The sequence below is a fragment of the Lissotriton helveticus genome, chromosome 7 (assembly GCF_964261635.1).
Source record: "Lissotriton helveticus chromosome 7, aLisHel1.1, whole genome shotgun sequence".
Taxonomy (NCBI): Eukaryota; Metazoa; Chordata; class Amphibia; order Caudata; family Salamandridae; genus Lissotriton; species Lissotriton helveticus.
This window is the reverse complement of record NC_136068.1, coordinates 678,977,123-679,002,194: the sequence shown is the minus strand read 5'-3', so window position 1 is coordinate 679,002,194 and position 25,072 is coordinate 678,977,123. Positions and strand designations below refer to the sequence as shown.

At 42.7% G+C, this 25,072-nt stretch overlaps 1 protein-coding gene across 3 annotated transcripts in view; it reads right to left on the bottom strand.

The window, feature by feature from the left end:
- SH3TC2 (SH3 domain and tetratricopeptide repeats 2) overlaps positions 1-25,072 on the bottom strand; it is a 313,696-nt gene that overhangs the window by 132,490 nt on the left and 156,134 nt on the right. For all 3 annotated transcript variants that reach the window (XM_078652997.1, XM_078652994.1, XM_078652995.1), the window contains exons 5-8: positions 22,341-22,446; positions 21,214-21,357; positions 16,227-16,437; positions 758-834 (exon numbers count right to left, since the gene is read on the bottom strand). In XM_078652997.1, coding sequence (XP_078509123.1) covers positions 758-834; positions 16,227-16,437; positions 21,214-21,357; positions 22,341-22,446 — 538 coding nt within the window. The remainder of the gene's footprint in view (positions 1-757; positions 835-16,226; positions 16,438-21,213; positions 21,358-22,340; positions 22,447-25,072) is intronic.

Here is a 25,072-nt window from a genome sequence, read left to right as displayed (position 1 = left end):
ACTATTTATCTCATTTTCTCTCGAGGTCGTCTGCCCCCCATCAACCTGGCCCCACTGCCTCACCGCTCTTACCTGCACGAGCAGCTCCTGCACCCAGGTCTGCTCACCACTGTCAGTCTCATTACCTGCCTCCAAGCTCATTTTTAGCCTATCTTGTGTGTATAGTGTTTCCTGCTTCCTAGGACAAGCTTTTACTTGGCTAGGTTAATGCTACACAAACATCAAATGCCTGCTTAATATTTCGCCAGGCTAATTCATTTTTTATCTGCACAAATGGATATCACTGTGGCGAAATCAGGCCAAAAGCTTTTATGTATAAATGAGCACTTCACAGCTCCCCGAAACCCCGAGTACTCTAGGGTCCACATCAAAGACAACATACTGCACAGAATGTGGCTATGTCCAGGGGGTGCTTGTGGGGACGGAGAGCCCATGTTGATGGCAGATATAAGCAAGTAAATCAAAAATTTACCCTCTACGGAAATTCGAGCACTAGTGCAGCCGCAGACAGCGCAGGTAAGAGAGGTGGAGCCTGGGGGGAGGGGGGCTGTGATTTCAGTGGACGATGACGAGAGAAAATTAATTATTTATTTCATTTTCCCTTGTGTTCGTCCATAGAAATACCCCTTCACCCGCTCCTACCTGCACGGGTCCATGGCTGAACTAGTGTGATGCAGATGACGTCACCATTGTACCACAGATATGTTAGAAACGGTCTCACAGTGATGCAGGATCAGATTCTCCCCCCCCCCCTTACCTATGAGTGTGGAGGAGCCGGGCACGCTGATCTCACTGGGAATACTGCAGGTCACGGTATAATTTTTCAGGAACCACCTGCAAAGGGAATATGGAGTAGGTGACTTTTTATCTGTAGGTGCAAAGGTTAAGGGGCAACAGAGGTCATTTTCCCAAGACGTTATTGCAAAGTAAAAAGAGTTGATATTCTATGAGACAAGAATCACTGGTACATCGTAGAATGTGCACTACACATAATACATAACACAACCACAAAATGTATAATAAACCCCATGCATAATGGTCTAGTACCAAGTAATCCCTGACTTCAGAAGCTATCTGTATCAACGTATTAACTGATACAATTTTCTCTTGGAGAAAGTCCTTCAACTCCACTCCACTGAATGCAGCAGTGAGCCATTGCCTTTCCCATCAAGGTCAATTACTCCAGTCTTTGGATAGAGTAAATCTTCACCCATTTCCAGGACGAGAAAGGGTCAAATTACTGTTTAATACGTGCTTGCAGGAATTCCCAGACTTCCAAGGCAAACCATGCCTTGAAACACCACTATCCCACTCCTTGAATGGGGCTTACCATAGTGGATTACTCCGCAATCCTGGCAGAGAAGTCCACAGCTGTAAATGCAATTATACCTGGCAGCAGGTCCGGGCAGGCAAAAATAGAAGTATTTAGAGCAATAAACTCACCTTTATTTCTCAAAATAGCTTTATAACTAGAGCCCTGTATTTGTGGGTCCTTATTGTCTATCGCACTAAACCTGCAAATATTTTTTTGGGGGGAAGTTTAGTACAAATATTTTTGGGATGACATTTTATACATAATGGTCAAAACAGGCCAGAGTTCTAAAACGTGAATTCACATATCTATGAACCACGAACAACATTCCACTAGGAGCGCCTTTTACTGTTAAAAACATGAATTCTAGTGAAGCAGCTGTTGCTTCCCGATGAGCAAAAAATATGTTAATTGTATTGAGAAAGCAAGTTTTTATTTAGAAAAAAAAAGTTTTATTTTAATCTGAACATTCTGGTTGACTGAATTATTTGGTAGCTGGCTGCCTTAGTGCGGAAGCCCTATCCATTGTATAGTATGCAATGGAAATGTAACCTTCGCTGCAGTCATTTGCACACCTTCACTGCTGTTGCATATGACAAGTTTTCACACAATATTGCTGCTAGGTCAACGTCAGCATCTGTATATTGTTCCAGGAATTTCTTAGCCGGGTCTTGGACTAGCAGTGAATGTCGGATCGGCCGTCTGCAGCAACAGTGATATCAAATCACTGTTACTGCAGGCTGGGTAGAGATGGGAGAGACAATATATTGACAGGGAGAGCCGAGCTAAGGTTCTGGCTTGGCTCTTAGAGACCCACAGTTGTTGAGCAATGAAAATATTTGTCATGTAAAGCATGCAACAAACACCATTTCAAAATATGATAAAGTCGCTTCAAAATTTTAAAAAGTGCATTTCTATAACACGGAAGCGTTTCACTTTAGTACTTTAGAATATAATACTGCACTGAGAGGCATTTATTAAAAGTGATGGCTTTAAAACACAAACTTGGAAATATTGATGCCCTGATGAAAATCCAATTAGTGAGTTCAGCTTTGTCTTGTACACTGATAAGTGGCCTAGATTCTTATTACTGAGGAAGCAACATTAAAGTCTGTTAAATCAAACCCAAGCGGTTTTAGTAAAGCACACATCCTGAATGTACATATTCGAAGGTACTCTCGTGTTATAATGAAGAAAGGGAAGGCTTGGTGAAAGAAAATATTTGGATAAACGAAGAAGACGATAGATCTGCCCCGTTTTCAATCAATAAAAAGGCTCTTCAGGAGTCCAGTTTTTTTCAATAGTCACCCATTTAGTGCTCACCAAGGTATCAGTGCCACATTAGATTCAGACAAGAACACATTCAAGTTTATAAAAAAAATATATCATTTTTATTTTTATTTACTTCTTGTTTTAAAGTGCATCTAGGCATATTAATTTATTCAAACATTTCAATATAACAAGATAAAAAACACCCCATCAACAACCAGTCTTCCTGCATTCAAACACATTCATCAATCACTAACAAACATTCTCATACATAGTTCATTCATTCATCTCAGACAGGGATTAAGGAATAATGCTCTGAGAACATCCTGAACATGTCCTCTCAGCCATAGGCCGGAGATAGATGATTAAAGGTTCAGGGCAAGTTGTTTCAACGCCGACGCGCGTTTCGGTGCCAGGCCCGTGGACTGGCCGCACCTTCGTCAGGGCAAAAGAAAGGGGAGGAGAGGGGGTGGTAGGTAACAGTATCACAAATGCTTCTGATATCCAGGCACTCTGTAGAAAGAACACATATTTTAATATTGTGGTTCGCCCCCATTCCATAAACAATTTAAAGAGATAATCATTTACTATCCTCATATTTTTTCTCAAATGCTTATCCTGTAGACCTATATACATATATACTGATCATATAGTAATTTATCACAATGATTTAATCACAAGTTGGGGGTCTTGGTGAGCTCGAAAAATGGGTGACACAATAAGCAAAAATTAAAAAACAAGTCATTAGCGTAAAAGGTACAATCACGACCCCTGCAGAGGACCCTCACATACATCCTGACTCTTTTGTTTCTGTACTTGTGTGCACTACGCATTTATCCAATTTTTATATATATATATGCATTTCACTATTTATTTCATATCATACGCCAAGTTGCCCTAGTCCCCAAAATCTGTTTGGTTAAATAGCATCGCTATTGTAATTTATAATTGGTTGACCCCTCGTTTTTAAGGAACCAAACATTCAGGTTCCTAATGCAGTTTTAAGAAACATTCATGTTCCTAGTGCAGTTTTAAGTGACAGCCATTTACAGACACTCAACAGCCCCATCACGATAGTTTGTTGGGAGGGCATTACCTTGTATTCAGGCCCGAATTCACTTAGGCAGTCCGCCCAAGGTGAGGTAATGGCAGGTCACCACCTTTAAATAACAAACAGGATTTCGAAACCTTCCTGGAATCCTGAACAATAGATAACAGTAGCGTTTCAGTAACCCAACTAAGATTTAACTTCACAATTCTCTCACAAATTCATAAGTGTCACGTCTTACCTAGGTACAAGGAGTCCTAATATGCGAATAAAGCAGCGAGGTAGTAGGTTCGGGCCGGAGACTGAATCGGCCTGGAAAAAGGGAAAACAGGGTTTGAAACTCCTCTTTCCACCACATAAATTAGAAGCACAGGCGTTTCACAGCATGGGATACCTACTTAATCGCGAGGTAAATAGCGCGGAGCAGTTTTCTTTGTTTCACAGAGTTAAGGGTCCAGGCGAGTATCAGCTTTCAGCAAGCACCCGCAATCAATTAAATGAAGGGTCTCGTCTTGCGGTGCTTTCAGCAATGAGTACCGTCGGGATCTGCCGGATAGAAGGTGCAAACAAACCCGGCATTAGCTCTATCGTTTAAAGCTGTCAAAATAGGCAGCGCGATAAACGTGTGTCCCAGCAGTAAGGTGTTAAACTTTACAGCAGTAAGTTTTTAAACAAAATTTACAGCGCGGAGTCCGCTGTTGTAGACAGACGGCTTCATGCACTGTTTAAGTCTTCCGGGCTCACAAAAATGTAAAGACCCGGCGTAGGCTCTGTGGCTGGTGCTTTTCTTTAAAGTATAGAGATACGAATAGCAACCTAGGTACGAAATGCAAGTAAGCTTCTAAAGCTTAGATGATACGCATTTTAATGCAGCGTACTCACACAGACGGTCCTTGTGGAAATTCCCCTTCACTCTGCATCCGGCAGCCGGTGGGCGACAGCTCAACACGCCGCTTCACTCTTTTTATAAAGCACTGCAAACACCTAATTAGTTTCAGCTGTGCTCAACAGCTACTGGCTCAAGGAAAAGGAAAGACCCGGACAGGGTTCTGGGTTTTGACCAAAACACGAGATGGAGTAATCAACTTCGTGTTTTCCTTTAATATACATGGTACCATCATCTCAGAGTACAGAAAGTAGTCAATAAATGGCATTTTCCCATGGGCATGCCTCGTTTAGGCCAGTATTAGCCGCATCTAATAAAAAAATCCAGAAAACCTCCCTCTTTTTCCTGATGGAGGTAGTATTTTTGCCTGGAATTTCACGGATCTTTTCCAGGATGGACCATTTTACATCATGCTCAGTATGTTTCATATTCAGCCAGTGGGCAACGAGGGGAGCTCCCCGCCTTTCATTCCGAATATTTCCCTTGTGCTCGCCAACTCGGATTCTGCATTCACGGCCGGTTTCGCCCACATATGGCAATTCACAGGGGCAGATGATAACATATATAATGTTTGATGATCGGCAGTTCCTCATGGTGTTAAGTTTTATCTGGCGATTTCCAATGGTAAGAGATTCGCCAACAATGGCATTGGGACATGTGTGACAGTTGCCACATCGGTGGTTACCTTTTACAGGTGGAAGGCCCGAGAGGCCCGTTTGTTTAGGTCCAACTGGGCTCCGAACTACCCTTCGTACAAGATGGTTTCTCAAGTTCTTGTTTCGCCGAAAAGCAAAAATGGGTTTGGTTAAAGTTTCTTCTCCTTCATTGCCATTCAGGATGTGCCACTGCGAATTTATGGCTTGACAGATTTTGTCATTCACCGTAGAGTGATTGGTGATGCAAACCAGTCTGTTTAATTCATCCTTTGTTTGGGTTTGGAACATGCTTTCACGGTTGAAATACCTGGCCCTCTTGAAGGACTCCTTGATTAAACGGTGGGGATACCCACGTTTCAAGAGTTTAACTTTCAGTAAGTCTGCTTGTTCTAGATAGTCGCTCATCCGAGAGCAGTTCCTTCTCAATCTCAGAAACTGGCTAAAGGGGATGGAATCACGTTGGCAGCGAGGGTGGTAACTACCATAGTCGAGGAGCGTGTTTTTTGCGGTGGGTTTAGTATATAATGACACATATAGGCACTCCCCATTGTGTCTTACCAATACATCCCGGAATTCCACTTGCACATTACTCGCCTTGGCAGTGAATTTGATGTGGTCGTCCGCTAGATTTATCAATTTAATAAATTCATCCAGAGAGCCCTGGTCGCCACTCCAGACGAAAAAAATGTCATCTATGAAGCGCGACCAGGCTCTCACATTCTCAGAGAATGGGGCCATTTCGTTGTAGATGTTTTTATCTTCAAAATGGCCCATGTATAGACAAGCTATACTCGGTGCGCATGAGGCCCCCATGCTTACCCCCTTAACTTGATGGTAAAACTGTTGGTTGAATTCAAAATAGTTTTCATTCATCACAATTTTCGAAAATTCAATGAGGAGCTGGGCATTGGGTAAGGCATCTTCTTTCAGTAACAGTTCTTCTAGGACCATAATAGCTCCTTCTTGTGGAATATTAGAATATAACGATTCCACATCCATGGTAACCATAAGTTCTTTGTCTGGATCGAATGAACAATTTTCCATTTTTCCAATAAAGTCACCCGTGTCCCTGATGTAAGATTTCAATTTGCATACTAGGGGTTTCAAGAACTTGTCAATATATTTGGACAGCGGTTCAGTAGCAGATCCAATGGTAGAAACAATAGGACGCATTGGAGGGTTCGTTTGACTTTTATGCACTTTGGGAAGGCCGTAAATAATTGGCATTCTTGTGTGTGTGGGGGTAAGGTACTCTGCTTCTTTAGTACAGATTATACCTTCGTCTGCCGCTTCTGTCACAATCGTTAAGATGTCTCTTTAAATTCTCCTCAGGGCATCTCAAGATCCGCTTATAGTGGGCATCAGAAGATAGTAAACTGTCCATCTTTTCAATGTAATCGCTGGTTTTAAATACCGCGATTCCTCCACCTTTATCACACGGCTTGATCGTTAGATCTTGGTTGTTCCTTAATGCCTTCAGGCCCCTACTCTCCCAGATGGTTAAATTATGTTTGGGGGAAGGAGTAAATTTAAGGGCTTTCAAAAGTTTATGAATGACCGCCTTCTCAAAAACACCTACTTCAGGTCCCACAGTCTCAAGACTGGGAGTGAAATTAGAGGGTGGCTTAAGACCCGACACATTGTCGGTGTTCTCACAATCAGGTCTTGTTAGAAAGAATTTTTTTAGACGAATCTTTCTAAAAAACGCATGTAAGTCTCTGAATATCCCGAATCGATCCACCTGAGTGGAAGGGACAAATGATAAGCCATGAGTTAGTAATGATAATGATTCTTTAGAGATGTCATAGTCCGATAAATTGAACACCGGGATCTCTTTTACCTCCTCCAATACTGTGTTTGTCGAGTTTGAATGTATCTCTGCAGAGGTCCCTGGCCTCGCGGGAATTGAGGTACTGGAGGGGTCCGATTGCACCAATCAAATTTGGTGCAGAGGGAACATCTAGTACTTTTGCTCCATCTAAAAGAATTGATGGTGAGTGGGACAAACTCCTCAATCTAAAAAAGAAATCTATACGAATAGAAGCCCACGCTAAATACATGTTGGATTACTTAAAGGCAGGCACCATACCCATAGGCCTAAGGGTCAGGAATATTCCTGGACTGTTTGTAGAACTCCGCCATTTTTTGGAAAAATGGGCATTAATCTCTAACAGATGTAGCAGAGATTATATGATGCTCATTGTTGAAACCGCACGTGAGGTTTTATCCATGTTAGATAAAGAAATCCAAGAATTAGAAGAAAAATTAAAAAAGGAAAATCCATCTGACCTTGGGAAAAAGATCCTTGAGGAAATAAACATCGAATTGGACTCCTTTTCTGACTATCTTTTAAAAAGAAAAGTTGAAAAGTTCAGAAAAGATGTTAGACTTTTTTCGCAAGAAAAAGCATACCCGTATTTGAACCCCCAATTCTATACCAATCAGGGAGGGACCAATCAATATGGTAACCAGAGAGACACTAAGAGACGAGTACAAACGTTCTCTAATTCAACCGACTCTGATGGTGATAATGAAATGAACAATGACCCAAATTACAACTAAGGATTTCAACAATATCCTGAACAGTTTGATAGATCCAATGGACAGGACCATTTTTTAGCCAATCGCCGAGGCAACAACCGTCTGAGAAATCGGACCCCTCCAGTACCTCAATTCCTGCGAGGCAGGGACCTCCGCAGAGATACATTCAAACTCGACAAACACAGTATTGGAGGAGGTAAAAGAGATCCCGGTGTTCAATTTATCGGACTATGACATCTCTAAAGAATCATTATCATTACTAACTCATGGCTTATCATTTGTCCCTTCCACTCAGGTGGATCGATTCGGGATATTCAGAGACTTACATGCGTTTTTTAGAAAGATTCGTCTAAAAAAATTCTTTCTAACAAGACCTGATTGTGAGAACACAGACAATGTGTCGGGTCTTAAGCCACCCTCTAATTTCACTCCCAGTCTTGAGACTGTGGGACCTGAAGTAGGTGTTTTTGAGAAGGCGGTCATTCATAAACTTTTGAAAGCCCTTAAATTTACTCCTTCCCCCAAACATAATTTAACCATCTGGGAGAGTATGGGCCTGAAGGCATTAAGGAACAACCAAGATCTAACGATCAAGCCGTGTGATAAAGGTGGAGGAATCGCGGTATTTAAAACCAGCGATTACATTGAAAAGATGGACAGTTTACTATCTTCTGAGGCCCACTATAAGCGGATCTTGAGATGCCCTGAGGAGAATTTAAAGAGACAAATCTTAACGATTGTGACAGAAGCGGCAGACGAAGGTGTAATCTGTATTAAAGAAGCAGAGTACCTTACCCCCACACACACAAGAATGCCAATTATTTACGGCCTTCCCAAAGTGCATAAAAGTCAAACGAACCCTCCAATGCGTCCTATTGTTTCTACCATTGGATCTGCTACTGAACCGCTGTCCAAATATATTGACAAGTTCTTGAAACCACTAGTATGCAAATTGAAATCTTACATCAGGGACACGGGTGACTTTATTGGAAAAATTGAAAATTGTTCATTCGATCCAGACAAAGAACTTATGGTTACCATGGATGTGGAATCGGTATATTCTAATATTCCACAAGAAGGAGCTATTATGGTCCTAGAAGAACTGTTACTGAAAGAAGATGCCTTACCCAATGCCCAGCTCCTCATTGAATTTTCGAAAATTGTGATGAATGAAAACTATTTCGAATTCAACCAACAGTTTTACCATCAAGTTAAGGGGGTAAGCATGGGGGCCTCATGCGCACCGAGTATAGCTTGTCTATACATGGGCCATTTTGAAGATAAAAACATCTACAACGAAATGGCCCCATTCTCTGAGAATGTGAGAGCCTGGTCGCACTTCATAGATGACATTTTTTTTGTCTGGAGTGGCGACCAGGGCTCTCTGGATGAATTTATCAAATGGATAAATCTAGCGGACGACCACATCAAATTCACTGCCAAGGCGAGTAATGTGCAAGTGGAATTCCTGGATGTATGGGTAAGACACAATGGGGAGTGCCTATATGTGTCATTATATACTAAACCCACCGCAAAAAACACGCTCCTGGACTATGGAAGTTACCACCCTCGCTGCCAACGTGATTCCATCCCCATTAGCCAGTTCCTGAGATTGAGAAGGAATTGCTCTCGGATGAGCGACTTCCTAGAACAATCAGACTTACTGAAAGTCAAACTCTTGAAACGTGGGTATCCCCACCGTTTAATCAAGGAGTCCTTCATGAGGGCCAGGTATTTCAACCGTGAAAGCATGTTCCAAACCCAAACAAAGGATGAATTAAACAGACTGGTTTGCATCACCAATCACTCTACGGTGAATGACAAAATCCGTCAAGCCATAAATTCGCAGTGGCACATCCTGAATGGCAATGAAGGAGAAGAAACTTTAACCAACCCCATTTTTGCTTTTCGGCGGAACAAGAACTTGAGAAACCATCTTGTACGAGGGGTAGTTCGGAGCCCAGTTGGACCTAAACAAACGGGCCTCTCGGGCCTTCCACCTGTAAAAGGTAACCACCGATGTGGCAACTGTCACACATGTCCCAATGCCATTGTTGGCGAATCTCTTACCATTGGAAATCGCCAGATAAAACTTAACACCATGAGGAACTGCCGATCATCAAACATTATATATGTTATCATCTGCCCCTGTGAATTGCCATATGTGGGCGAAACCGGCCGTGAATGCAGAATCCGAGTTGGCGAGCACAAGGGAAATATTCGGAATGAAAGGCGGGGAGCTCCCCTCGTTGCCCACTGGCTGAATATGAAACATACTGAGCATGATGTAAAATGGTCCATCCTGGAAAAGATCCGTGAAATTCCAGGCAAAAATACTACCTCTATCAGGAAAAAGAGGGAGGTTTTCTGGATTTTTTTATTAGATGTGGCTAATACTGGCCTAAACGAGGCATGCCCATGGGAAAATGCCATTTATTGACTACTTTCTGTACTCTGAGATGATGGTACCATGTATATTAAAGGAAAACACGAAGTTGATTACTCCATCTCGTGTTTTGGTCAAAACACGGAACCCTGTCCGGGTCTTTCCTTTTCCTTGAGCCAGTAGCTGTTGAGCATAGCTGAAACTAATTAGGTGTTTGCAGTGCTTTATAAAAAGAGTGAAGCGGCGTGTTGAGCTGTCGCCCACCAGCTGCCGGATGCGGAGTGAAGGGGAATTTCCACAAGGACCGTCTGTGTGAGTACGCTGCATGAAAATGCGTATCATCTAAGCTTTAGAAGCTTACTTGCATTTCGTACCTAGGTTGCTATTCGTATCTCTATACTTTAAAGAAAAGCACCAGCCACAGAGCCTACGCCGGGTCTTTACATTTTTGTGAGCCCGGAAGACTTAAACAGTGCATGAAGCCGTCTGTCTACAACAGCGGACTCCGCGCTGTAAATTTTGTTTAAAAACGTACTGCTGTAAAGTTTAACACCTTACTGCTGGGACACACGTTTATCGCGCTGCCTATTTTGAAAGCTTTAAACGATAGAGCTAATGCCGGGTTTGTTTGCACCTTCTATCCGGCAGATCCCGACGGTACTCATTGCTGAAAGCACCGCAAGACGAGACCCTTCATTTAATTGATTGCGGGTGCGTGCTGAAAGCTGATACTCGCCTGGACCCTTAACTCTGTGAAACAAAGAAAACTGCTACGCGCTATTTACCACGCGATTAAGTAGGTATCCCATGCTGTGAAACGCCTGTGCTTCTAATTTATGTGGTGGAAAGAGGAGTTTCAAACCCTGTTTTCCCTTTTTCCAGGCCGATTCAGTCTCCGGCCCCGAACCTACTACCTCGCTGCTTTATTCGCATATTAGGACTCCTTGTACCTAGGTAAGACGTGACACTTATGAATTTGTGAGAGAATTGTGAAGTTAAATCTTAGTTGGGTTACTGAAACGCTACTGTTATCTATTGTTCAGGATTCCAGGAAGGTTCCGAAATCCTGTTTGTTATTTAAAGGTGGTGACCTGCCATTACCTCCCCTTGGGCGGACTGCCTAAGTGAATTCGGGCCTGAATACAAGGTAATGCCCTCCCAACAAACTATCGTGATGGGGCTGTTGAGTGTCTGTAAATGGCTGTCACTTAAAACTGCACTAGGAACATGAATGTTTCTTAAAACTGCATTAGGAACCTGAATGTTTGGGTCCTTAAAAACGAGGGGTCAACCAATTATAAATTACAATAGCGATGCTATTTAACCAAACAGATTTTGGGGACTAGGGCAACTTGGCGTAGGATATGAAATAAATAGTGAAATGCATATATATATAAAAATTGGATAAATGCGTAGTGCACACAAGTACAGAAACAAAAGAGTCAGGATGTATGTGAGGGTCCTCTGCAGGGGTCGTGATTGTACCTTTTACGCTAATGACTTGTTTTTTAATTTTTGCTTATTGTGTCACCCATTTTTCGAGCTCACCAAGACCCCCAACTTGTGATTAAATCATTGTGATAAATTACTATGTGATCAGTACATATGTATATAGGTCTACAGGATAAGCATTTGAGAAAAAATATGAGGATAGTAAATGATTATCTCTTTAAATTGTTTATGGAATGGGGGCGAAACACAATATTAAAATATGTGTTCTTTCTACAGAGTGCCTGGATATCAGAAGCATTTGTGATACTGTTACCTACCACCCCCTCTCCTCCCCTTTCTTTTGCCCTGACGAAGGTGCGGCCAGTCCACGGGCCTGGCACCGAAACACGCGTCGGCGTTGAAACAACTTGCCCTGAACCTTTAATCATCGATCTCCGGCCTATGGCTGAGAGGACATGTTCAGGATGTTCTCAGAGCATTATTCCTTAATCCCTGTCTGAGATGAATGAATGAACTATGTATGAGAATGTTTGTTAGTGATTGATGAATGTGTTTGAGTTTGAATGCAGGAAGACTGGTTGTTGATGGGGTGTTTTTTATCTTGTTATATTGAAATGTTTGAATAAATTAATATGCCTAGATGCACTTTAAAACATGAAGTAAATAAAAATAAAAATGATATATTTTTTTTATAAACTTGAATGTGTTCTTGTCTGAATCTAATGTGGCACTGATACCTTGGTGAGCACTAAATGGGTGACTATTGAAAAAAACTGGACTCCTGAAGAGCCTATTATTGATTGAAAACGGGGCAGATCTATCGTCTTCTTCGTTTATTCTGATTATTTCCCCTGCTGATCTGCCTCATATCCCACTCAGGGGGCCCCTTCCTTTGTGATATATTGGAAAGAAAATATTTGCCCAGGAGCAAACAATTTTTTCAAGCAGGGAAGCCGGGATTGATCCCAGATTTTCTGGTTTCAGATTGCTTCCCTTACCTGTTTTACATCAAAGTCACTGCTTTGTCATTCATTCTTGGCAAATGAGGTTGGAACTTCGGTGGCAGGAAGAAACCACATGAAGGCTCAGCTGGTTTTGGGCTTGAGGATCCAAGACGACCATGAGCTGAGCCAGAGTCAGTAAACTGGCTCAAGCCTTCAGTGGCTCAATCACCTCTAAGACTGGGCCTGGGATGGTAGAGCAGCCTACATAGATGTGTAGGATTCACAGGCAAGGTTGAGGACAAGGAACTGAGTAGGCCCCTGCCTGTCACCCGCTCCACAATCGGTGTGCCTCCTGCAGGGCTTTAAATTGGTCAGATCCTATCAAGTCTCAGATGGAGTAGTCATTAAAAACTGTAATTAAAATGCATCTCTGTTGGGTGTTAAATTCATATGTTTTACAGGCTAAAACAATGCTCAATTTTCCACCAACAGTAGAAAGCGTTGAGGTAATCTACAACAGCAAATCGGATCCTTTTTACATTTCATTTGTAGTTCATCTTGCATTCCCAATGCATATTTGTTGTGTGTCTTTAGTTTTTTCATACAACATGCGAATCTTTTATTTGAACCAAGTTGCTGCTAGGCATCTGGGGGAGTTCTGATTATGAGTGGGTGTTCAAGAAGGGGCACAAGCGAGAGCTCTGGGGAGGGTCTTAAGGTAGTGTACATTTCTAACAGTGTCTGTCAGTTTGTCATAAAGGTAATCGGTCTTCATGTACATGCAGTCCTTGGCCTCTCTACAGAGAGCAGAGCGGTTTCATGACATTGTGGGGAGAAAAGTACGTGTTTTAACAGAGTGAAAATAGGCAGAACAAAACTGCCAGAATGGGGAAAAGAAGAAACTGAGACACTCTGAAGACCATTTCCACTCCACGGGTTTTAGCAATGTCTAATTCAGTGTCAAACCTTCACAACTGAAACGTTTTCAATTCTACTTATTCACACCAAATCATTCTTGTTAGCCATTTATTTGATACTTCTAACAAGCATTGGCAAAGCCAATATGTCTGCTTGTTTTTTAGGTGTATGTCTGTTGCTGTGTTATGTCTGAATGCAATAACGTACAGCTCATAGAGAGGTACTCAAATACTGGCCAAGATGCATAATTTATATAGCACAGGTTTTTAGATTCCACGTTTGAAGCCACACATTTTATCACATGCGCTAGGCTTCTTAAAATAGGATTTTTGGTTACATTTCTTTGCCAATGTCCTTTTTAGAACCTCCCACATTTTACATCCCACCTAGAGCACTGGTCACCTGGTAAAATGACCACAGTGACCCGATCAATGCATAGCATTGGAGCTTCACACCCCTTTCAGGAACTATGCGTGCTGCTTGGACACTTTGCTCGCAGTGCTTCAGCATTTGATATTGGCTCTTGAATTATTTGTCCCTCTCAGGCATCGGTTTTCCTCTATCTGAATCCACTGGTGTATATGAGAATTGTAAAACGTAGGATCTGCAAGCTAGTGGTTTTATCTTTCACTGTCAGGTCCTAACAAACTCTATCTTTCTTCACTTTCGCCAGGTTCAGGTCTGGTCCACAAAAGCCCAGCACAGCACTACCCGCTTCCCTGAGGCTCTGTAGGGGCTGTCACCCATCTATCTCAGCAGTGTGAGAGGGGGTCAGGAGGCCAGTGCTGGTGGTAGTTCAATATCTACTCTGGGAGCAGCACAAACAGGTACACTTTGGTGACAGTTCATGAGCATCCCACAATTAGTTCTAATTGCACTTCATGTTGTGTCATTCTGAAATGCTGTAAACAATGAACATTCTCATAAATTGTGGCACATGTTTAACACAATTGCTGGAGTTGCATGTGCGACCTTAAAACTTTAACGTACACGTCAAACACTTGTTATCTATTATTCCAAGATGGCGCATTGCTACTCTTTCTGTTATGAGCTTCTCTTACCGCCAGCAGGGGCCAATTGAAGGACATCATGTTTGTCAGCATAGAATATTCTGTTACTAGGGAATGACACCTAAGTGCACATAGGACAAGCTCCATCTCAGGATTCTTGATGAGATTCAGTAGCAGTGCTACTCCATCACAGCGATTTATTACGCGCCAGTGCCCAACAGGTAGATGCACATTCCCTTCAATTTCACTAACTCTTATTTACAGCTTAGAATGTTCACAAGGGTAGCACCTCTAAACGCAGCAGCATCAGGTCACTTGCTAACATCCAGCTACAATTGCATCCATCTGTGCACTTGTGCACACTCTCATACAAGACCCTTCCAAAAACATACACATCCATACACACACCACAGGTACACACACACAAAGTGACCTTTAATCCCCATACACACAAATTAACCATCAAACGTCCTTTCACAAATACCCATCAAGCCAGATATATTTTCCTTACACATGTATGCTCCTCCTACATTAATCTACTCATCCATATATGCATACAAATTCAGCATTCATCCAAACATCTACCCTTTCTATTGTTATCTTCCTTTAAGTGATCGCATTGTGGGGTCATATCACATGCCAGAGGGTGAGGCGACATTCGGGGCAATCATTCATCTACAAACCGTCCAGATGATTCAGTATTTGGTAGATCACTGGTTGCATCCAGCTCTAGCCACTCTAATACATCACCCTACAAGAACAGTGCACGTTATTTATTTATTTATTTATTTTACAGATTTGTAGAGCGCATGGCTGCCCGTGAGCGTCCCAGCGCTAACGTTATTCCAAATTCCTGCCACCATCATTTGCACAATACAGCTCAAAGTCATACAGCTGTCTAGGTGTTTGCTCCCACCTTGTTATATCCTTTCGAATATATACTGACAAATGATATACTATCATTATTCAACATTGTCATTGTAAAACATTTAATTAAACCTACAAAATCCACAAACACTTAGAATGGCATCCAAGCCACATGAATAGGACAGGTAGCTAAAAACGCAACTTGAAGCAGAGCAATTGGCAATTGTACATCCTATGAAAATGAAAGCATTTCCATGTTCCGTCAGCACACACATCCACACACAATGTTAAAATCTTAAATATTGTGATACCATTTAAATATTTTTTTTATAAAAGGGAGATATAAAGAGGGATCATCAATTCCTTTGCATATAGTTCAACACACTGTACAGGGGCTCTATGGTCCAGGTAGTTTCAAGCTTTCTGTTCCTGGAGTTTTAGATGCCTTCGGTCATTACACACTACTAGGAATTCTGCAGCATTTTCTACTCTTTTGCAACTTTCTCCTGGCCTGCTCTGCCTGTTCCCTCTCTTCTCCCAAGAATGGTCTGCTGCTGGTTCTGGGCTACTAGAAGGCTTCCTCTTCCTGCCCATCCTAAGCCTGATCTGCTTAAGTTAGATATGGACTTATGCAAGCCTGCTTCCCTTGGCCTCTGTGCTGTAAAGAAGTAGAAGTTCAAAGTGGACAACATAGTCCAGACTATCTCACTGATGTTCTACACTAACTGGCCTTACTTTTCCAAATATCTGAAAACCAATGCTACTATCCCTTTACATAACCACCACACAGTGGCCTCAGCCCACTCTATCAGTTTTTGTTGGTGACACCTTGTTGTAAGTTGGGAAATCTCAGACTGACACCCGAACATCATTGACTAAGGTACGTCCCTGATTGCTTCACATGCTTAGGACACAAGTGATTTACAAGTGCACTTACTGGTGGAAAGGGAAGGACAGAGGTTCCACCGCACAGATGGGCACCCGGCCGCGCTGCCCAGTGGACAAGGACAAACCATCCCATCTGTTCTCATCCCCAATGTCCTTCACCTGGAGCAGCTCATCTGCGCAGACAATAAGATTGTCCTCCAGTGCATCTTCTTCTTCCTTTGGGTGGAGGACACTGAACACCACTCTGGCAAAAAAGTGACCTGCAGTGGGTGAGGAAAAAAGAAAGTCATCTAAGGGTAGGTCTTGTCACATTTTTGTACGATAGGCCATCACATGCATTCACCACATTAACACTGCACTGGAAAGAAGGAGCTTCACAGTTGGAGGAGGAGATGGGGTTGTGAATCAGTAAGAAACAAGAATAAACCAGTGTTATGTCACTACACAGAGTAGAACTACATTGAGATACAATTCCACAGCAGTCTCTATAATGTAATTACAATGTATGAGAATACATCTTCAGAGAAATGCACTACTTTGAAAACGTTAAGCACAATTGTAAGTGTACTAATCTTCAAGACTATCCTAAACCCTCATTTTTAACCTTATCATAAGCATAAATATAACCCTTGCCCAACCCAAGCAGAAATCTTGCCCTAACGATTGCCCTAATGCAATTCCTAACCCTAAATAGTACTAATCTTAACATTGACCTAATCCTAAAACTAATGGTAAACCTACCCCATACCCTAAGGCGAGTCCAAAGGATAATCCTAAACCTAACACTATTCTTTACCCTAACCCTAAACGTAAGGTTACGCCTACTCCATATCCAAAACAGTATCCAAACCTTAACCTTAAACCAAACAGCATTTATTGTAATAAGCATTATGTGTAGTCTGATCAACCAGGCTTCGGAGGGCACCCAATTATACTTTCAAGATTCATCACTCCTGAATGTCAAACAAGTATATGCTTCAGCAGGAGCCCAGCCGGATTGGATGGCTGAAAATTGCTTTAAACTCTGCAACCAACACCTTGAGATCTTGTTGTTCTCTCCACCAGTCAGCATGGTCTTTCCCGAACACCAGTGTGTTGGCTAACTTGCTGTTAATGGAATTTCTACCAGCATCTCCATTGTACCAAGTATCTTCACTTTGTATTAGATCTGGTGACTGACAGTTTATAGCAAACATGTCGTCATTGCTTCTAGTTTCAACTCCATCCTTTGAGGAAGATGGATTTCTACAGATGAGCTGAGGACTGGCGCCCTAGGACAGGCTTTGCTGGGCCGGAGAAATGTGATTCGGCAAAGGTTATTTCATTTTTGAGTTTAAAAAGCAGTGCAAATCTGACCAATTCCTATCCGGTGATGCACCCCCCACAAGTATGAGTGATCGAGTATAACTTTTACTGGCACCTTAGATAGATAAAAAAAGACCAATCTATATGCCTGTGATTGGTTATTAGACTTCCAAAGTTATTGGTTTAATCATTCCTACCCACAATGCAGCTAAAACGACCATCTGTGAAAAAAGAAGACCCCACGCTGCATGTGCCACAGCACAGGGCACCGAGATCGGGGGCGCTCCGAGTTTTGGTTTAAAAGCCCCTGCTGCAGAGTTCTTTGCGTGTCCTGCAATTTTCTGGCAACAGTAAAAAGAGAGATCGGAGTTTAGTCAAGTGGCTGTTAAAATTAATCTTAGAGTAGTGGAGAGGGTTAATATGCCTGTTGCAAAGCACGTGTACCATGAATGTCACATACTTGTATTTCATGTAAATAGCTCAGTGGGTTACTGCTTTTGTCAGAGAGATCATTTTATTACTTGCAGTTCATAAGTTACAGTGCTAATATAACAGTCAGCTATGAACTGTCATCAAGGGTGAATTGCATCAGTTGGAGCACTGCACTTGAAAGCAAGGAAAACAAAGGAACGCAAAGCTATCTTACTATGAGCCTCTCGAAGGGACCCTTTATGTTTCCTACTGTGCATTCTGGAGGGATTTCATTTATTGAACTTATTTTGAAACATAAAATACTCCATAGCCACATGGCCTAAGAGTCACGTTTTCCATTGAAAACAAAACGTGTTCAAGAAAAAACAACTCCAAGGGTATCAGGTTCATTTTAGGGAAGTAAGAAAAGGTTGTGTTGAGCTGTTATGTTTGTACTAGTTGATTCAATGCCCATTGGATTCGCAATGTTATTTAGACTAATGTTCTGATTTGTTACCTTTGACTCAAATTGTAAAGCGCTCTGATATCCTTCGGGATCAAGTTAGCGCTATATAAAACTTTATAAATAAAATAAATAAATACAGTCCCGGTATTCCCAATATTTTTGAAGCAGAGACCTCCCCCTGTAGCAATATCTTCCTTCCTGTAGGCATTAACTAGTTCTGACCTTCTTCATGTCGGGAAAACGTAATGTCTTTTCTTTAGTTTTAAAAAAAGTTATAATTGTAGCATTTTTGCTTTCTTTCTGCTTAAATTCTCAGTCCTCATTTTATTTTGTGAAATTTCTTGGTGGTTTAGCTTGCATTTAATATGAGTCTGATGCCATAAGGCAGGATTCTTGCTTAAAATATTCTAAACACAGCAATGGTTTTAATAGACATTTGACACAAAACTGTGGCGTAGAGATGGCAGCACAGTATGTAATGGCTGCTGTGTTGCAGTGGTACATCGTGGTGGCGCTGAGTCATGAACAATATTTTGACTTTGATTGCTGCGCTTATCACTTGCAGTGAAGATCGTGTAAAAATGGAGACATGCACTATCTTTTTCTGTCCAGCACTAGGAATAATACATTGTCAACTATCTGATATTTAGGGTCTGCTGTGTATAGAGCAGAGGCACATCCATGCTTCACATGTGGTGGGGTGCTCATGGCCACTGCATATTTCTCATGTTGAATTGAAAGCACTGTCCCTAAAGTGACAGAGATAATCTCTCAAAGAGATGGGAAAGAACAGAAATCAGACTGAGCAGACACATGGGAGCAAGTAAATATCTAAAACAAATCTGAGATCTGACCAGGGATGCATTGTTTTACTTTCATCAGATAGTCCTATCAACTTGAACCAAATTGTACTGTATGAGGGGCGGAGCCTTGGAGGGGAAAGGCTACATGCCAGGAAGTCTCTGAGAGACACTTATGTCCCATCCCTCAATGATGCGCTGCACCCCCACCTGCCCCGCCCTCCACCCAACAAAAAAAGGTGCTGCGGCCGAAGTGCTGGGGTGTTTTCAAAACCCTTATTTGACGTTGGCTGCTGAGTGCCTATAAAGACGATATCAATCACTCAGTGGAGGGGTTTCCAGCTTTCCCTCTCTCCCACCATGTGGGTTAGCTCCTCACCAGATAATTGTGTGAAGCGAGCCCATGTCATCTGACACACAGTGGCACCGTGTGAGTTGACAGGTCTACAATTACATTGATATTTATTTCAGTTCCGAACGGTAAATCAGAAATACTCAGAAATGGTTGGGTTTATAAGGAGGTCTGCTCACTACCTTTAAGCCTACTCCGCCAGTTCCCAGACTCAATACCACTGTTAGATGAAATAAAAACAATGGTCAAGTATAAGGTTGGGAGGAGGTGAAGTTTGGCTTAATAGAATATTTCTGAAATGTGCTAAGTGTAAGGCAAGAGTGGATCAACTAAATTAATTGATAGAAGTGAAGATTTCAAATTGACTATATAGGAGATGTTGTATATAACACTGGCAATGAGAATGGTAATTCAAGAAAACCTAGACAATGTGCAGATTTGATTGTGGTGGGTTGGTGTCTTAGGAATCTTCTCAATGTTGGACAGGGCAGATGTGTCCGATTTATAACAAAGGATTTTGCTTAAAGGGATGTACAAGATGTTGGTGGGGAATGGGGTATCTTAGGACCTGATAAATTGTCAGCCTAAGATGCTCAGGAACTTGGATGCTTTGGGATTTCCTGGGTGTCTGTGGAGGATGGGGTTAGTGGAGGAGACCTTTATGAATCTCTGATGTCCGGGGTGTTGGATCGTGAAAGAGGCTTCTGCTGAAATGTAGCTGGTGATGCGTGATGGCACAGTTCATGGTCAGGGTTAGGTCCAATAAACATATAGAAGTAGATGCACCTGATTGGTAAGGGGTACTTTGGTAATTGTGTCTCTTCTTTATTTTCATTATAGAATTTAGATTTGTATTTAGGTCATACAAAACACAATGATGCACCATTAGAACCTTAGTAGGAATAGGTTGTTATTGGGCAGAAGCAGTTGAAGATTTAATTTGGCTGGATGCTTTTCCATTGCACCAGTGGGTCTTTTATTCAGCACTTAATAAATTATATTTGTATACAATTTTTGTCTCTTTCACGTCTTTACAATGGCGACGAGGATGGGATTACAGGTGCACCACAGGATATACAAGAACTGTGGGTAATAGGGCACGGTTCAGGACATAACATCTTACACTGCAAAAGGAAGTATTTTTAGTTTGAATTTGTATTTATGGCAATTGATGCTGAACTTTACCGCACAAGAGTCAGAGCCCCTGTGTCAAATGCATGTTCCTGAAAGGCACTGCAGTATCTCACAGTGAAGCAGAGTTTATTCCCTATTGAATCCAGTGCTGATTTTCAGTGCCCTTGTAGGGTCCATTTTGATAAAAATCAATGTTCTTGATGACAACCTACCACAGACATAAACACAAATGTGTTTCTTCTTTGGGTTACATTCAGACTCCTCTTTCCTTCTAGGTAGAAAGTTAGGCTGGGATTTGGAAGTTTACTTCCTTTGCTTTCTCCTGTTTTATCACTTCAGGAGATGTTACCTCTTGTGAGCATTGGATGCTTAGGGCTCTCATCTGTCTTCCTTTCTGAAATTACATTGTTTCTGTTCTGCTTGATTTGAGAGCCCGGTGGTGATGGATGGGTGCTCCCTGTTGAGTGTCCTTCAACCCTGGTATTCACTTGAATTACAATGGGCGGGCCTTCTCACCACCTTCCCCACCCCCTCTTAGATCACTCCCTCGCTCTGCATTCATACTCGCCTTCTTGCAGCAGGAGGCCAAGGTACAAGGTGGCCATGTGCTCCTCATTTACTGCAACCTGGATCTCTGTGTCCTCCACGAGCTGTGAATTCAGCCAGTAACCCTGGTCAAAGAGCAGGTACTCCAGACAGCATGCCACGTAGCCTGAGGAATGGATGCAGAAACAGAAGGCAAGTGTGAACGCCGAAGGATCAACATCGAAACATAGAAAAGAAAGTGCGATGGTAGAAGAAGATTGCCTAGCCACCTCCATGAGGGCCAGCAGACCCATGTAGATAGGACCACCAGGGCCACTGACATGACGAGTGAGACCTGACCATTTAAATATATGGACTCCCATGATCTGTCAGATGAGGACTATGAGCACGAGCCATGCAGGAAATGCCTGGAGAAACCCACAAGCCCTTAAGGGTAGGTATTGCCACCTGCCAGACCAGTCTAGATAGGAAGCCCTAGATCCATCCTGATAAAAAGCAAAAGGCCCATCCAACAAAGGACCACTAGGACCACGACAATAAAAACCTTGAAGCCTACACACATAATGATACCAGGCCCACCCAGATGATGACCCAATGTTTATGTAGATTAGAGTTGCCGTACCAATCCAATGTGCCCACTTTCCATCTAAATCTGGACCTACAAACTGTCCATAATCTTCAATGTTTGCTGTAATGAGAATAAAATTCAAAGCCCCTTAGTCATAAAGAAGGGTACGATTGCAATGTGCACTATTAAAGGTTGTGGAAGGCAGAACAATCCACACCATTCACTCTTTAATTGAGCCGAAAACTCTAAAGCATGCATGACTTGTGTTTCACAGGCTGTCTGCCTATGAAATAAAAAGTACAACAGCCAGCCTGCCAGAATGCCTGCAAACACCCCAATGCCCCATAGGTAAACCTCTGGGAATGTATAAATTATTACAACTTTGCACCTTCTGGATCCAGTAAGATAGAACATGTTGGTACAAATAGAATTCTTAGTTTAAATATATTTTTCCATTGGGGATCCCATACACGTCCAAGTTCGAAATGAGTGTGAACCAGGTAGATTGGGTGGTGGAGGAGTGAACAAGGTGTTGGTAAGCTTATCACATTTGTGATGCTGACTGCTTGGCCGCTACGTACCTAAGCTCATATATGTGGAGAACTTCCAGACTTCTTCCACGGTCTTGAAGGTGATGACAAAGAGGTCCTGGTGGGCGTGGACTGATAGCAAGCGGGCTGACAGCTCCTAAGGAAAGAGGTCATTATATGAGACGATTAAAATAGAGAATGACGAAAAACAGAGAATAAACAAATATTTAAAACCACAGCAGCTTTACAAGCAATATTAGCCTACTGTGCTACAGAGCTAGTCTCCATAGCTATATACCAAACCCCATATGTGACTAGCAGAACCAGACACTATTATAGATGGATATTTCAGAATTGAATATGATGCTTCTTATTGGGCACACAGGAATGGACAAAGTAATCCAAACAAGGGCTCCAGAACTGAACACAAATGTAAATCTGGTTTCCACTATACTTACTACAATACTGCTATTGGGGCCTCCAGAACTCTACATAAAACTCTAGACGAGTCCTCTGATTGGACATATTATTCCAGATTTGACCTGGAGAACTGGAGAATTACTCCTGAATAGAACGCACCTTTGGTGTGTACATTGGAAACACGGCCCCCATTTTAATATTCTTTATAACTCTCGCTAGACACAGATATAGCTCTTCTTTCAATTGGTGCATCTCACAAACTTGATAACATGGGCATCGAAATGGGAGTATTCAACCAAACTTCACTTTTCCTCTAATCAATTTTTCCTCTCATTGGCTCTCATTATAAGTACCCTTTTAATTATGAAGAGGCCAGGAAAGAAAGTCACCATCCCCAGGGGGTCCCATGCGCAATTAAAAGTGCACGTGACGGAGGTGTCCAAGAGGGACCATGCAACCATAATTTAATCATTGCAAGTAGCCTAGCATTCAATCAGCATCCCGCCCGCACCTGCCACCGAAGCTGCAGGGGTGGGCTGGGCATACTGGACTTGAAGATGTCACAGTCACATCATGGGCGTAACAAATGTAACATAGGCCCTTCAGCCCCCTCCAGGGGCCCCCCTCAGTGCACAGTAGTTGTAGAGCACACAGCACTATACTCTCTCGCCGGCGTTGCACCGGTTACTGCCTCATAAATTAAATGGCGCATGCGGTGGGTGCAGGTGGTGACCTGCGCTCCCAGCAGCAACATAGGCCCCTGCACTCCAGAGGCCCCCTCCGCGGCCGCCCAGTCAGCAAGCACTACAGGGAGGGGAACATCCTTTACAACGCGGGTATTACCACGCGCTACCATTACAAAGCTGCTATTACAACACAAGTTTTTACAACGACTTGAGCTGGAGGGCGCTGTTGGATAGGGAATAGTTTAATTTTCTATTCTAACACCTTCCCTACTGTAACGTGGGCTGGAGTTGGAATAGAAAATTAAACTATTCCACTATCCAGCGCTTACAGCGCAAGTTGTAAAAACAGCGTTGTACTGGCACGCGTGGTAAAAGTCCACGTTGTAATGCCATACAGCCCTAGAGGGAGCACTACACACGTCGGTCTGGGAGTGGGACTGGGATGTGAGTGGTGGTTACGTTACTGTTGCGCTCACTATCGTTGCACCGAGGCTCAGTCATCATAAATTAAATGGTGCGCAGATGCGTCAGCGCCGTCTGTGTGGTGGTCTTATTCATGTTCACCCTTAGGGTGGGGCATAGGATGGGGCTGGGCTCAGTGGCAATTGTCATGCTGAATTAAAAGTGCAAGTGACGTGAGGTGGCTGAGAGGGAACGTGCGGACATAATTTAACAATTGCTAGCTTAGCTTGCCTAGCCCTGTCTTCAATCTGCCACCGAAGCTGCAGGCCTCAGGTGAGTCGGAGTGAAGGAGTCTCTCTTAGTCAGAAGGTGGGGTGGGCTGGTCATACAGTACTGGACTTGTCACATCATGGGCGTAAAAACGCAATATAGGCCCTGCAGCCACTGTGCTCCCTCAGCGCGCAGTAGCTGTAGCGCACACAGCACCAGTTGCCGCCTCATAAATTAAATGGTGCATGAGTGTGGGGTGCTGCAGGTGACCTGAGCTCCCAGCAGCAAAGGCAACTACCTTGAGATAAGGCCAGAGATCTCTCTACTCCTGAAAGAGGTCAATGTAAATATGGCAAATGTGCACTCCTACTGTGTCATAAGAAGGTCAAGTTGGAATGTTTCAATCCCCCCAGCCAACTCAGTACTTTCGTTCTCACTTCTCTGCATTGTAAGGTGCCCCAAGGTGTGACTGCTTCTGCCACATCCATGCTGGAGGCCACGTATGCCTCATGGTAGTCTCCATGACCACTGCTTCCTGGCTGATAACACAGCTGCTTCGAAGCAGAACCACAGAGGTCCTGCACGCAGCTTGGCGTTCACACCAGGACGTCTGTACGTACATGAGGTGTTATGCCTCCTGTCACATCTTTATCTGCTTCCGAGCTGAGAAAACCAATCCCTGATGTTGATGAGATAATATACCTTAAAGAGTGGGGCCAATATGACCGGTTTACGCCAGTGTGACTTGTTTAACTCAAAATCTAGCAATATCCTGACTAATCTTACGCTTTATCATCTTGATCATCTACGTGCATAAATATCCATCGACAATATGAAGAAAAAAATTCTGCTTTCCTATAAAGGATGTCTTGAAGACCTGGGGTCATGACATAAATGTCTGTACTCGAGCACAGAACTGCTGTGCACCTATTTGTATGCATTTGAACGATCACAAGGGCAAATAATATATTTTTCCTGATACTGGAGTCTAAATACCGACAAATG